The following is a 12,452-nucleotide window of genomic DNA, read 5'->3' as shown; positions in this document are numbered from 1 at the left end:
TCCATTTTCAAGCTTCTAAACAGAGAAGTTGTAAGAATGAACATGTCTTCAGAATATGCATGTTATTAGAAGGCCCAGCAGGACAGAAGAAATCCAGGCATCAAGACATCTTTAGTGAACCTGAGCCAGAAGGAGACTTGTTTCTTCCACCTGCCAGCAGAGACAAACAGCAGGATAAGCATCTGCCTTGCCTTAAGTTCAGCATTCTACTACGTCCCGGCTGTATCAAGTACCCACAGGACTGAACAAGCGAAACAGTTTTATGTCATTTACATATTTTCGTAATGGCAAAGAATGGTTTCAGGACCATTCCTCTGCTATCAAAAGACTCATTATTTCAGCACCCTTCCATCTGCACGAGGGAGCCTGGATACGATTCTCCTTAGTGCTTTGTGCTTCGAGATCTGTACTGAATTGCTCGGCAGCACACAAGAGTCCTCCCTAACAATCACGGGCTCTGCTTGCTCCCTCAATGGTATATCAAGATGCAACACGTGGCAGCGCAACGCACGACTCCTAGGCAAGTCTGTTTTTAACAAGCTGTGTGTGGTCTTCATAATATGCAGGACCTTTTCTTGCTAATACACTTCCTTCCAATACAGGACAAAAAGATCTAGGAACCTTTTGTATTTTAAACCAAGCTGAAAGTATTTGAAAGGGAAATCGCTAAGCCTTTTATTTACTGGTTTGCTGTGCTCCTTCATGTGAGGATCAACTTGCTTTCTACTACATCAATCCAGTTCCTGGACAAACTGCAAATAATTAGCCATTTCCTTCTACTTGCAAACTTGGAACCAACCCTGTTTTCCTACACAAGACTTGGATTTTACATACAACTCTGAGAAAACTAGGTTTTCTAACTATTTAAACTCCTATCAAATAAATCCCCCTATGCAGCTTCTAAAAAAATAAAATCACTTATTGAGGTTTTTTTGAAGCAAGTTAGATTTTCCTTTCACCCTAGTTTCCACAGAAGAATTTTTACTACGAGAGTAAGCATAAGTCACACAGAAGTCACCCGAATTTCAGCTGTCAGGGAAAAGGTGGAAAGTAGTAAGGCCATTGTACAAATGGCTTTTTAGTTTGAAGTTATTGTAGAAAACATTTAGAAATAAATAAATACAACATACTGTGGTACATGGGCATTATGGGCACACATCCACAGATATGTAACATCCACAATGACATACTGGATTTATGCACAGTCTTACAATGAGTTCTGAGCTCTCCTTGCCTGGATCATTTCTAATATTCCAAATTTCTAATCAGTTTTAAATAGTTTCCATATTTTTAATAACATGGAAGAACAGTTACTTATCTTACCGTAACTGCTTTTCCCCCCCAAGATGTATTATTCCCATGGATTCCATCTCATGCGTCCACAAGTGCTGCTCAAGAAACCCTGCATTCTTTTGGCAAACACTGTTGGCTCCAGCCTGAGAGCACGCAGACACACACAACCCTACTGCTGGCAGAGCAGTACTAAGACTTCACAGGAGCAGAAGAAGGACAAAGGGGTGTGAGATTTATGTGGACAAAGCATCTCAAAGAGCCACTGTAAGTCACAGATTTCCTGCATGGCTGACAAACAGCAGTAAGATTCACCTGGTCCTTCACACCTGGAGGTGGATCTACTTTGATCTTCTCCAGTTTCTCTAGGATCTGTGAGTCTTCCAACTGATTTGAATTTAAGCCTAAAACTGCCTCTTGCTGCAAAGCAATCTAACTGTAAACCAAAGCAGCAGCGAATGATGGCTGGTGAGGAAAAGGATTGTACAGATCAGGGTGTCCACTGCTGTCTTCACTTATGAAGACATGAAGTCTGCAGGGGTGGACCCAAGGAAGGGTTTCAAGCAAGCCAGGTTTTGTTTGCATTTATGTCTTCCTGTTCAGTTAGGCCCCTGAATATCTGGCTGCTGTTCAGATGATGACCCTTACTACTCTTAGTAAACCAAATGGTCTTCTAGAAGCAGTGCTGTCCTGAGGGAAGGGATGAAAGCCACTTACACCACATCACAGTGCCTGACAAGCAGTACTATAGCAAAAGCCCTAATCCTGGAAGCCACATACTGAGGAGACAGCACTGAAGAAAGAGTGATTTTTAGTTTTAAGCAATATTACAGGTATTTATTTCACTGCTGGTAACAGCAGATCAAAAAGATACATTTTAATCTTCTGCTGCCATTCAAGTGCAGAGTCTGAGCAGAATCTAGCATCGTGATCTCTGTGTTTCATTTTCATAGGCTTTGTCAACTTTTGTCTCAGCTCTGAAGAAGAATTTAGTTGAACAGCAGTCATAGTAGCTGATGCTTTTTGAAGAGCAACACAAAAGAAGTGAAAGTTAAGCTGTAGCTCACAGGAGGGCTTGAGGTTGGAGCCTAGTCAGATCTGCAGCATTTTTCCCTTCTGGATCTGACTAGTTCCTCACCGAATGCTCCAGGATGAACTGTTTAAGGCTATAAATCTCTTTCATTTTTGACCTCTTTTGAAAAAGGAATGACAAGTTTACCACCTCTAGGGAATATCTTCTTTCCTACTGTCTCTGTATGCATTCAGCATTTAATATGCAGTAATAAAAATGACAGCACAAAGAGCTGAATCTCAAGAACTTTGCTTCAGCCATAAAAAAAATCGGTACACGGAAATGCTAAAACGTCTTGCTCTTTTCTAAAGTCAGTAGATATAAAAATAATTTAGTAATTAACAATAATATTACCACAAGGTGTGGGAGAGGTAGACTTGAATGTGCCATTTTTAAGCCCCTGGCATTCCAAAAGAAATGAGCGACATTGGGTCCTTTACCCCTTCTTTTTCACCAACTCAAGTAACCCCTCTAATTGATAAGATGTGCATTTATGTTAAGACACAGGATGTACTGCAGACATTTCACATACACAGCAGGTAGAAGAAGTCAGAATGCTTGTGGTAATATGAACTGGCCATTTTTGTTATAATGAATAAGAGACTTTTTTCCCCACTTTTTATCCATTTAATTTAGTACTTTTAATTCTTTTTTCTTTAAGGAGAGACTGCTATGGTAATACCTTCAAATAGAGACATGAATGGGGAATCTGCACAAAGCCTGTATACACTAAAGCAGGCAATTTCTCTGGTATCTCCAAGTGGTTTTCATTCTAGTAAAACAGACAGAATTAACGTGCAGACCTGAAATAAGGTAGTCAATGCTGCAATTCTACAAACTATGGCACTTTCATTCTCATCCCACTAAACTATGTACTTACAACAGAGGAGGGAGAAAACCAAATTTTTATCATGTACATTTGGTATGTGTTTTAAAAATACTACAAAGGATATGCTGACAGCAAAACCCACATATACCAGTCGGTCATTGATTGAGTGGGAGTCACTATTTTATTACAGTTATGAAAAAGGTAATGCCGTCCTATAATGCACCACGCAGTTCTAAATTCAAGATGGACACCGAGGCAATAATGCAGCTATACCAAGATGGCATATAATTCTGTTCAGGGAAGACTAACTCAAATAAGAATTGGTATGGAGAAAAGCTATTTGGATGACTGGGGAGTGGAGAAACCATAAACAGGTAGGAAAAGAACGACAACCTAAAATAAGGTATGCATCTATGGGTCAGGAGCTGTCTGTCTCAGCCCACGCTCATTCATGGCATGAGTCCTAACAGGCTGACATTTCACTTGGTCTGTTGGCATAGACTATGCACAGAGAAGGCATATTCTAAGCCTATCCGTACACCTGCAGTCAGATGTCAGCCTCCAATGACAAAACTTAACTCACAGCAGGAAGGTGAGAGGTAGCTGCTAACTACAACCGACTGTCTGCTTTGCCCTTAAATGGATTTGAATCTCACAGTCAGACACCACATCTCAGCTGAGAGGCAACCACTAACCGTCAAGCACTGCATTTCATATCCACCCAGCATCAAGTGCATGCTTAGCTATGTGATGACAGGCTCTGTCCACCTTCATTTACTTTACAAATGCTCAGCTCCTGCCCAAGGGCACAGTGGTGCAGTGTACACACGTGTTCAAGGGAGGTTGGAATGAAGTTTAAGTTCAGGAGTATGCTAAACAGTCAGTACATCAATGGCATAATGATAAATATGCAAGTTGATCAGGAACAACTCACAGGGATTAAAATCAGAGTGTGGATTCATTGGACAGAATAATGTTTTTTTAACATTAAATGAAGCAGTTAAAAATACTTTATAAAATACAGAACAAAAAAATATGTATACAGCGTTTCAGAAAAAAGGTGAACATCTCGCTGAAATCCTGCTGGTCAGCTCTGAATATTACCCTCAATGCATGCTGGACCATTTCTTGGAGAAGCAGATAGTTTGTGATTAAGGAACTTAAAAGAATTCTGAAACATAGTATGTATTGCACCCTTGTATCCTCACAACACAGAAAATTCAGCAACATAGCTCAACAGACCCAGAAAAGTTACATGGACATAGGTCACCTTTACTGGCATCACAGCAATTAGATCTGGTGTGGATTACTGTGATTTAGACTAACCAAGGAATGAGAACTCTTTCATCAACATGACTAAGGATACAAACAGAAGTGAACAAAACAATCAAAACCATGGAGTTTTAAAAGAAAAAACCACAATACTTGCCCAAGAAAACAGTCTGTGTCATTCATCCACTGGTTTATGAACTGTGCAGTGATGGGCTCAGGATTATGTGGAAATCTGATGTTCTCTAAGGTGTGCAGAAGTAGGTCAGGATTGTAGTAGAGTGCAGCTATGGCAACCTGAAGACACATGGTACGAAGCTCGCTTGTTTTAACTCCTCTAGTTAACCGCTCCAGAACAGCCTCCACAAAGAGTGGAATACACTGGGCATATAAATATAAAGGAGAAGAAAAGAAAAAACAAAACAAAACAACCAAAATAGGCATTATACATGTTGCCAGATTATACAAAAGTTTAAAATACTTTTGTCTGGAATTGGTCTCCAGAGTTAATTCAAGTCCTGGTATAACCTAGGAACGCGTTCTAGTCACTTCCTAGTATAAAAGCATTTTAAGCCTCTAATTACATGCTTATAAATCTTTCCCAAAACAGCTATTCTCTGAGCTAAAAATTGCCAATGTTATTCTCAGCATAGAGGAGAATATTTGGGGCCATTTGGTGGAATTTGTTCTAGCATGTATAAAAGGCTTAGAAAAGAACTCAAAAACATTCTCATCTTTGAATAAAGATATCCAACAATTTCAAAACTAACAGGCATTAAAAATGAAATTACCTAAATCTGCAAGACAAATACAAGAAGTTTTACCTAATACATGTAAAGTGATATTAAATTTCTTATAAAAGTTTGAAATGAGTGCGTTTATTCAGGTAAAAGCAAGTATGAACAAATTTCTACACAATGAAATAAACATCTACATATATTGCAATGTGCAGGTTTATGCTTTATAATAATTTGGGAAGCATTATGAACGTTTTAGCTTATGAGCTTCAGTTCAGTGTGCAACCATTTGAATTCACAGAGTTGTGCAGCTCAATTAAGCCTTCCACCACATACTTATTTCAATGCAAATGCATAGAATTCACTTTAATCCCTTCCAGATTTCTTTTCAAAATAAAATCTTTCAGGGAACACTTTTATCTTCAATGACTTCAGATTTACACTAGTAAAGTTATATTGGTTTCAGTGAAATTAACTGAAAATTTATCACTGAAGTCCATGGATTGCACTGTGGCAACATCAAATATGATATGTTAAAGTAATTTAGGTTAGAGCGTTATGTAAAACATGAGACCAGAATTTAGCTCTTAGTACGAAAAAGGCTACTATCTAAAAGTGTGTTCTAAGAAACTCTGGAAAATTGTGATTATGTTTTTCCCAGCAATCACAATCCAGCCACGCTAAAAATTCTTCGTTTCCAAATGCACTAAGTAATTCAAAATATTAAAAAGGACCAAGTTCATATTGCTTGGAGAAACAACTTCAGCAGCTGGATATGGATAGTTAACCTCTCAGCCACAATAGTTTTGACAATGTGTGTTTTGCATCAAAAGGGAAATCCTATTAGGAGAAAGCAAAAAACCACAATCCTGCACATCATACTATATCCCTATTGTTCAGTCTATATTCATTTTCCGGTCATGCCCACTAACCTCTAATCTCAAAAAAAAAAACCCAAAAAAACGAACCAAACAAAAAAAACCCCAACCTTACAAACTATCCTGAGCTCGTTTACTTCTTTCTGTATTTCTCCCCATACCTACACTTTATACTTCCCTCAAATTCTCTAATTCTAATTGCTTTTCTCAGGAATCATACACGTATCACTGGAAACCAGTAAAAGAGAAAACCTGTTCAATATGTATCACCTGGTCAATACCACGTCCTTTGCATTGAAGAACAATTACTTCTAGGAGTTTGGCTGCATGGCACTCTGCATCTTCTCCTGCATCTCCTGTTAATACCTAACAACCAGAATGACAATTTAGTTTATCAGTATTAATCACTGACAACTTTGAAAGCAAGTGCTCCTGTACCTGCATACATCAAAAAACCTCTACATGGCATACGCATACCTATTCATGCTATATTTCGTGAGGAATTACGACACATAAAAAATCATCTCCACAGGACATAAAGGATAAGTGGCTAAAGATGAATTTAAAAATTTAGAAGAAAACTGCTATAGTTCCTTATGAATGTTAGTATTCTTTATATGTCATCACTTTCCCGTTTTTAAAGTGAATGTTACTTATAAGAATCATTGATTCCACATTCTGCTTCCGTTTTTTGACTTCAATTCTAATAGTCGCTAGCAGATTAACAGCCTGGCAAAGTGAAGTCCTATCCCTAGGCTAGTTTCTGACTAAAAATAAGATGTATACAATCACTCTATGTATATGCACATACATGTGAAACTGACTGCTTCTTCTCAGTACACTTCAACCCTATGGTCAGTGTCAATCAAACCTGACAAAGAAGCAGAATTCTCAAACACATTCCATTTCTCTAAGTTTCTTAAGAATAAGCAGGTAGCTAGATGGCTAACGCTCTATAATGCCCAAAATCAGAGAAAGGCTGCAGCGTGATCTCATACTTTATTACACATGAGAGAATCAGCATAAAAGACAAACATTATAAATGCAGGAAGAACTTCATATGAGTTTGCACCTTAGCTGACAACTAGAGAATCCAATCACAAGATACATAACCCAAGGAAATCGGGCTTCATTAATTCCTCTACTTACCAAAATAGCTGTTCATAGAAGAGAGTCAAGACAAACAGCAACTTTCTCCCACATAGATTTGTGCATGTAATTTTTTAAAAAGCATGTCACTTAAAAAGTGTGAAGGTGCTAATCGTACTCGGAACTGAGCCGAGACCAAATTTCATTTCGTTCTGAAATGACTAGCCACCACCTGGCATGTTCAGGTCACTCTGCTAACCTGATTGTTAAGTACCAGTGATAAGGCAACAGTAAGAATCAGAAGCCTTACCTTTTTACACATAGCGTAAATGATTTCTAAATGCTTTGGGTTAGACAGTAAAGTATCAGTGTCAATGGTCACATAATTATGCAAGAGAGGCATCATATCTGCAGAACAGGGAGAGCAAAAGAGAAAAAAAATTACAAACTAATCCATGCAAGTGCTAACCAGTGAGGCTGCAGTCCTATAATGGGTTTCATTAGCTCAGATTCTTGGATATGGTTGGAAGTTCAAACTCTGCAAAAGTCGATTCTAGCAGAATTCTTCATAAAGTGCACCATGCAGGGTGTATTCTCAGAAGAGGAAATAGAATAGCACTACATTTTAATTAATTAATTTGTAGTTTCACATCAACTTTGTATATTTCAGCTTGCTTTGAGTTCAGGACCTCCTACTATAGCTGATCACACTGACAGATTTGAACATGCTTCTCCTACTTAAATATGCTCCTGTTATACTCCCACACTAAACAGACGGTCAGGGCATGACTCAAATACATGATCATTTTAAACCAAGACACTAAATGGAAGCGACCCTTATTAAGGTGGATTTTAGAGATGAATTCCCAAACAGTGGAAACATCAGTAGAATAGAAGCGATCGTACCTGCAAAGTACTCAAAGCAATCCTGCTGGAAAACCTCATACAGAACACCTAAAAGCTGCCACATTTGAGGTGAAATCATCTGGCATGTCAAGCTGTAGGCCAAGGAGAGAATTTCTTCGTAAAACTCTGGAAAGGAGAAACAATTTTAAGTAGGGTGCTTTAAAAAATAAATTTAGCTTGCAAATACCTTGAAATCTGAAACCAAGCCCCACGTCATACAACAACTAGAAGACAGCAATTAGTAACTAAATCAATACGTAGAAAAATAACACATAATGGAAAAGACTTTTTTAGATGGGCCTTATGTTGGCTATAGTTACAACAATATGCATAGTTTTTCATTATAAATACACACCAGAAAGATTATTACCAGCACATCAAAGACATTGTTTCTAAACAATTTACTGAAAAATATTTTTATTTACTGAAAAATATTTTCATTTTACTTTGTTTTTTCTTAAAAGCCTTATCACAAAACTGTGTAGCTCTTCAGCGCAGGGACTGATAAAGCAGTAATTTAATTGCAGACCATGTCCATAAAACACTAATGTAATTGTAGACGTTGTCCTTTAACACAGCTAGCTAGAACTATAATCAGAACTGCATCTTCTGCTTTTGAGTCTGACCTCCAAAACACAATACCCAGCCTGACTAATGTACAAGAGGAGATCAGGAGAAACAAATCATAACTGAAAATTAATGTCTTTTTTTCTTTAAAGAAGCACACACAAAAAAAGATGAAGTTCTGTTCAGGAAGATAGTATTGTTTGTAATAATTAATTTAAGAATTTTTTATGTAAAACCATGCAATGTTTTTCTAAAAATTATCTCTAAAACATACCTATAACGTGTTTCTGCAAAACGAGGCCAATGATCTGTAAACAAATGCTCTCGAGCTGTTGAGTTATCTGAAATAAAAACATAAAGCAGTTTATTTAAAAACTTAGAAATACAGTAATTTAATCAATGTATTTGACTAATTCAGCTTAAGAAGTTCTTCAAAGCAAAAAGGCTTTTATCACTTTTTAAATGCTGCATTAATGATCACAATATTATGAAATAAGGTCTCACTGACCTAAGTACTCAAATTTTCAATAAACAGTATTGCTTTAAAACTTGTCACTTACAGCATTTTTCTTTATTTAAAAAAAAAATCTTATTTTATGGTTAATCTACAGATCCTATCGAAAACTTTATCTGTTGTCCTGTCTGGATATGAAGTAACACTGTACTGGAAGTGTTTGAGATAAAGCCTCTGTCCAAAACCTTTGAAGTAGAATAAGTCAAAAGGAAGAAAGGAAAAGATGCTTTTGCCTAAGGTCTATGGAGAGCTTCCCAAAGCAGGCTCAGCAAGAGGAACACATGCAGAAATTGGGAGCATACAACTGTGTTGAAGTCAGGATTCAGCCTTGCCATGTTGGACAGAAAGACTACATTTATGAATTAAACTAAATTACAAGGAGAACTGTACAGCCACATTATAAGTCTAATTAAAACCTGCAAATACAGACATTTCATGTTGTTACCACAGGTCATTCATTACAAACATAACCTTGCAGGATGTCAGGCTTTCTGGGCTTGTTCTAGCAAAGGAATTAAGTATGTGACCACAGATTCATCCACTTACCTTCAGACACTTGACTCAAAAGTTATCATCCCCTAAACTCTCTCCATACTTACTTAATGGTGAAAGGGAAAGGAATTTCTAGGGAGTTTTCAGCCTCATATATCATTTCTATATCATTTACATCAATTCTAAAATGATTTAAGATCCTGAGATGAAGAGCACTCTGCACAGTATTTTAGTTTCTGCTTCACACAACAGAAAAACAAGCTGCTAAGTTTATACCAAAAATACCCCAACCCCAAAGGTTTTCCTAGGCTAAAACCTGAAGATCCACTTCAGACTATCATTCCTGATGCTCAGCTTAGCTACCAGATTTCATTTTAGCTTTCAAAAGATCTTGTAAAGGGATGAAAGATGTTTTGAAATCCAAAGGAACACAATGGTCTTACAAGAAAATAATTAGTATTTTAATTAATGTATTTTTTAAATTATAAGGTTCATAAAAAGATTTAACACTTGCAATGAAACACTCTCACTGTAAATCAAGGAAGCAAAACAATGCAGGACAAAGCACTTTTATGCCAACTGAGCTTAAAGTTACTGACTGACTTTGCCTCTCTGGTCAGTCACTGAACTCCTTCCTACCTCAGTCAGCCCACATGGTATGAGCAGAAAAAATCTCTTTCTTCCCTGAACGTGTGAAATGTAGACTTACAACTGGGAGACCAATTCCTAGGAATTCTAGCCAAGAAACTGCTGGGTAAACAACAAAATATGAGTCACCACTGTGAAAAAAATAGCCTTACACAAAATATTTCTCCCTAAAATCTGTTTTAACAGTCTGTAATACGGTTATCTGATGAAGTGTTTACCAGAATAAGAGCTAAAGATGTTACCCTCAGGATATAAATTCCCCTCAAAGTTGAGAGCTAAACAATTAAGAAATCACAAAAGTAAACTGGGCTTTAAATTCAAATTTGCCAGAGATCACTTGGTACTAATTCACCATCCTGCTACAGTAAATGCACATTTATGTCAACTCAAGTGATGTAACATACATAGAAGTGCTTGTTGTCATGAATGAAAGGCATGAGGCAATAGCAGGAGAAAAGATGTATAAAAGAAAATCTCACCTCCTTGTGATCTTCCACAACCGTCAGGATAGTGTCAATTGTGTGCAATATGCCCATGGCCATAACTGTTTTGTCCTCTACTTCCTCATATTCCTCACTCTGAAGTACTTTACCAAATATTTCAGCCTATGAAAAAAAACAACCAACTTGACATTCAAGAGCATACTCACATTTCTAATTTGTCACGCAAAACCCAAGACAGCTAACGCAACAGCAGCAATGCCTTATCTGTAAGAGCTGTCAGCATTGAAAAATATGCTCCTTACTTTTGAAAGAGGAATACAGAAAATTAGAAACTCCTCTTTTTTTGAGAAGTCTGGCTATGTTAAACCATTTGAAATGTTAAATAGTTAGAGCTTGGCTCATTAAAACCAGTGACAAAATTCAGTATCTTTGAAAAACCTATAGGTTTTAAAGATGCTTCATACAGAAAAAAAAATATTCTGAATACTAGAGGTGGGCCTTTATAAAGAGTACTTTAAACAGTGTACACTTCAAACAAAGTTCATTAAATGTTTACCAAACCAAGCATGTGCTTCTGGCTGTACTGTGTTTTACTATTGTCTCTTACCAGGTGTTGAGTCATGTCAACGGCGATAGTAGCTACTTCCTGACTGTACTCACAGATCATCTTCTGGATTACATTAGTAAGATCATCATTTTCCGTCTCTCTAACAATGTGCAAGAGCTCTTGCATTACTGGCCTTACATAAGGCTTCACATATTCCTTGGCTAAAAAAACAATTGAAACTAGGTGAAATCAACTATCCATAAACATAAACATACAGTATCTCAAAACCACTAGGTAACTGACTACTCTTGAACAAAATAATTTTTTAAAGTTTAATTCACTAAATTAAAAAAAAGCCAAAAAACCTACCCGAGGCACTTTTACAGCCCATAACTAGTAGACTAATCAAGTAAATAAATTGTACATTTACCACATTCAAAACTGAAATGCCATCTACAACAAAAATCCACTGTTTTGGGGGAATACATGCCCTCCTACACAGGCAGCATTTGTTCTTAAACATACACACTATTTCACTTCACTGAAGAAAAACAAAGACAGGCACTATTTACTTTATTGAAAGAAATATGTTGATTCTAACTTCTTTTGTGCAGAGACCTGCCATAAAAACTTGAAGTCAGAATTCTGGGATGTGTACAGCAACTAACGAGCAAGTGAAGCTGTCTAAACATGATGAAATGTTCTGAAATCTATGTCTTTAAATGGTAGAAATGTTTAGATAAATCTGCACCAACCTCCTCAGCTCTAAAAAAAATCAGTGTATACAACTGAGGAATCACTGTAGCATACCTTGCTCTTGGTTGCTTATTAATGTCTGAAGAGCTATGGCTGCTTCTACTTTGACAGGCATTTCCTTATCATCAATCAGGCTCTTCTTTGCCAACTCTACTGCATTCCTCAAGTTTAGCTCATTGTGAAATTTCAAAGCACTGAATGAATGAAGTACCCAACAGGACTGCATGACAAAAAGAAAAGCAAGTTAGGGACTATTGTAATTTTTAGCATTTTTTTTTACTGATTCAAAAATAATGGTAACTATCTCTCTGTTTGCATGTATTGCTTTTTTTTTTCTTAATTATGGTGTATTCATACAGTGAATGTAACACAGTTTTTGCACTCAAGCAGTTCTTTATTTTCCTTTCCCAAATTC

General features: G+C 37.0%; 1 protein-coding gene across 3 annotated transcripts in view; it reads right to left on the bottom strand.

Annotated features, from left to right (window-relative positions):
- IPO8 (importin 8) overlaps nucleotides 1–12,452 on the bottom strand; it is a 52,320-nt gene that overhangs the window by 12,164 nt on the left and 27,704 nt on the right. For all 3 annotated transcript variants that reach the window (XM_087765368.1, XM_087765369.1, XM_087765370.1), the window contains 8 exons: nucleotides 12,092–12,257; nucleotides 11,342–11,502; nucleotides 10,771–10,896; nucleotides 8,912–8,978; nucleotides 8,071–8,196; nucleotides 7,475–7,572; nucleotides 6,346–6,441; nucleotides 4,621–4,841 (listed from right to left, as the gene is read on the bottom strand). In XM_087765368.1, the coding sequence (XP_087621494.1) occupies nucleotides 4,621–4,841; nucleotides 6,346–6,441; nucleotides 7,475–7,572; nucleotides 8,071–8,196; nucleotides 8,912–8,978; nucleotides 10,771–10,896; nucleotides 11,342–11,502; nucleotides 12,092–12,257 (1,061 nt within the window). The remainder of the gene's footprint in view (nucleotides 1–4,620; nucleotides 4,842–6,345; nucleotides 6,442–7,474; nucleotides 7,573–8,070; nucleotides 8,197–8,911; nucleotides 8,979–10,770; nucleotides 10,897–11,341; nucleotides 11,503–12,091; nucleotides 12,258–12,452) is intronic.

The sequence above is a fragment of the Nipponia nippon genome, unplaced genomic scaffold (assembly GCF_047370975.1).
Source record: "Nipponia nippon isolate SJK-2023a ecotype South Korea unplaced genomic scaffold, ASM4737097v1 scaffold_3, whole genome shotgun sequence".
In the NCBI taxonomy this organism is placed as follows: domain Eukaryota; kingdom Metazoa; phylum Chordata; class Aves; order Pelecaniformes; family Threskiornithidae; genus Nipponia; species Nipponia nippon.
This window is presented reverse-complemented; position numbering and strand designations above follow the sequence as displayed.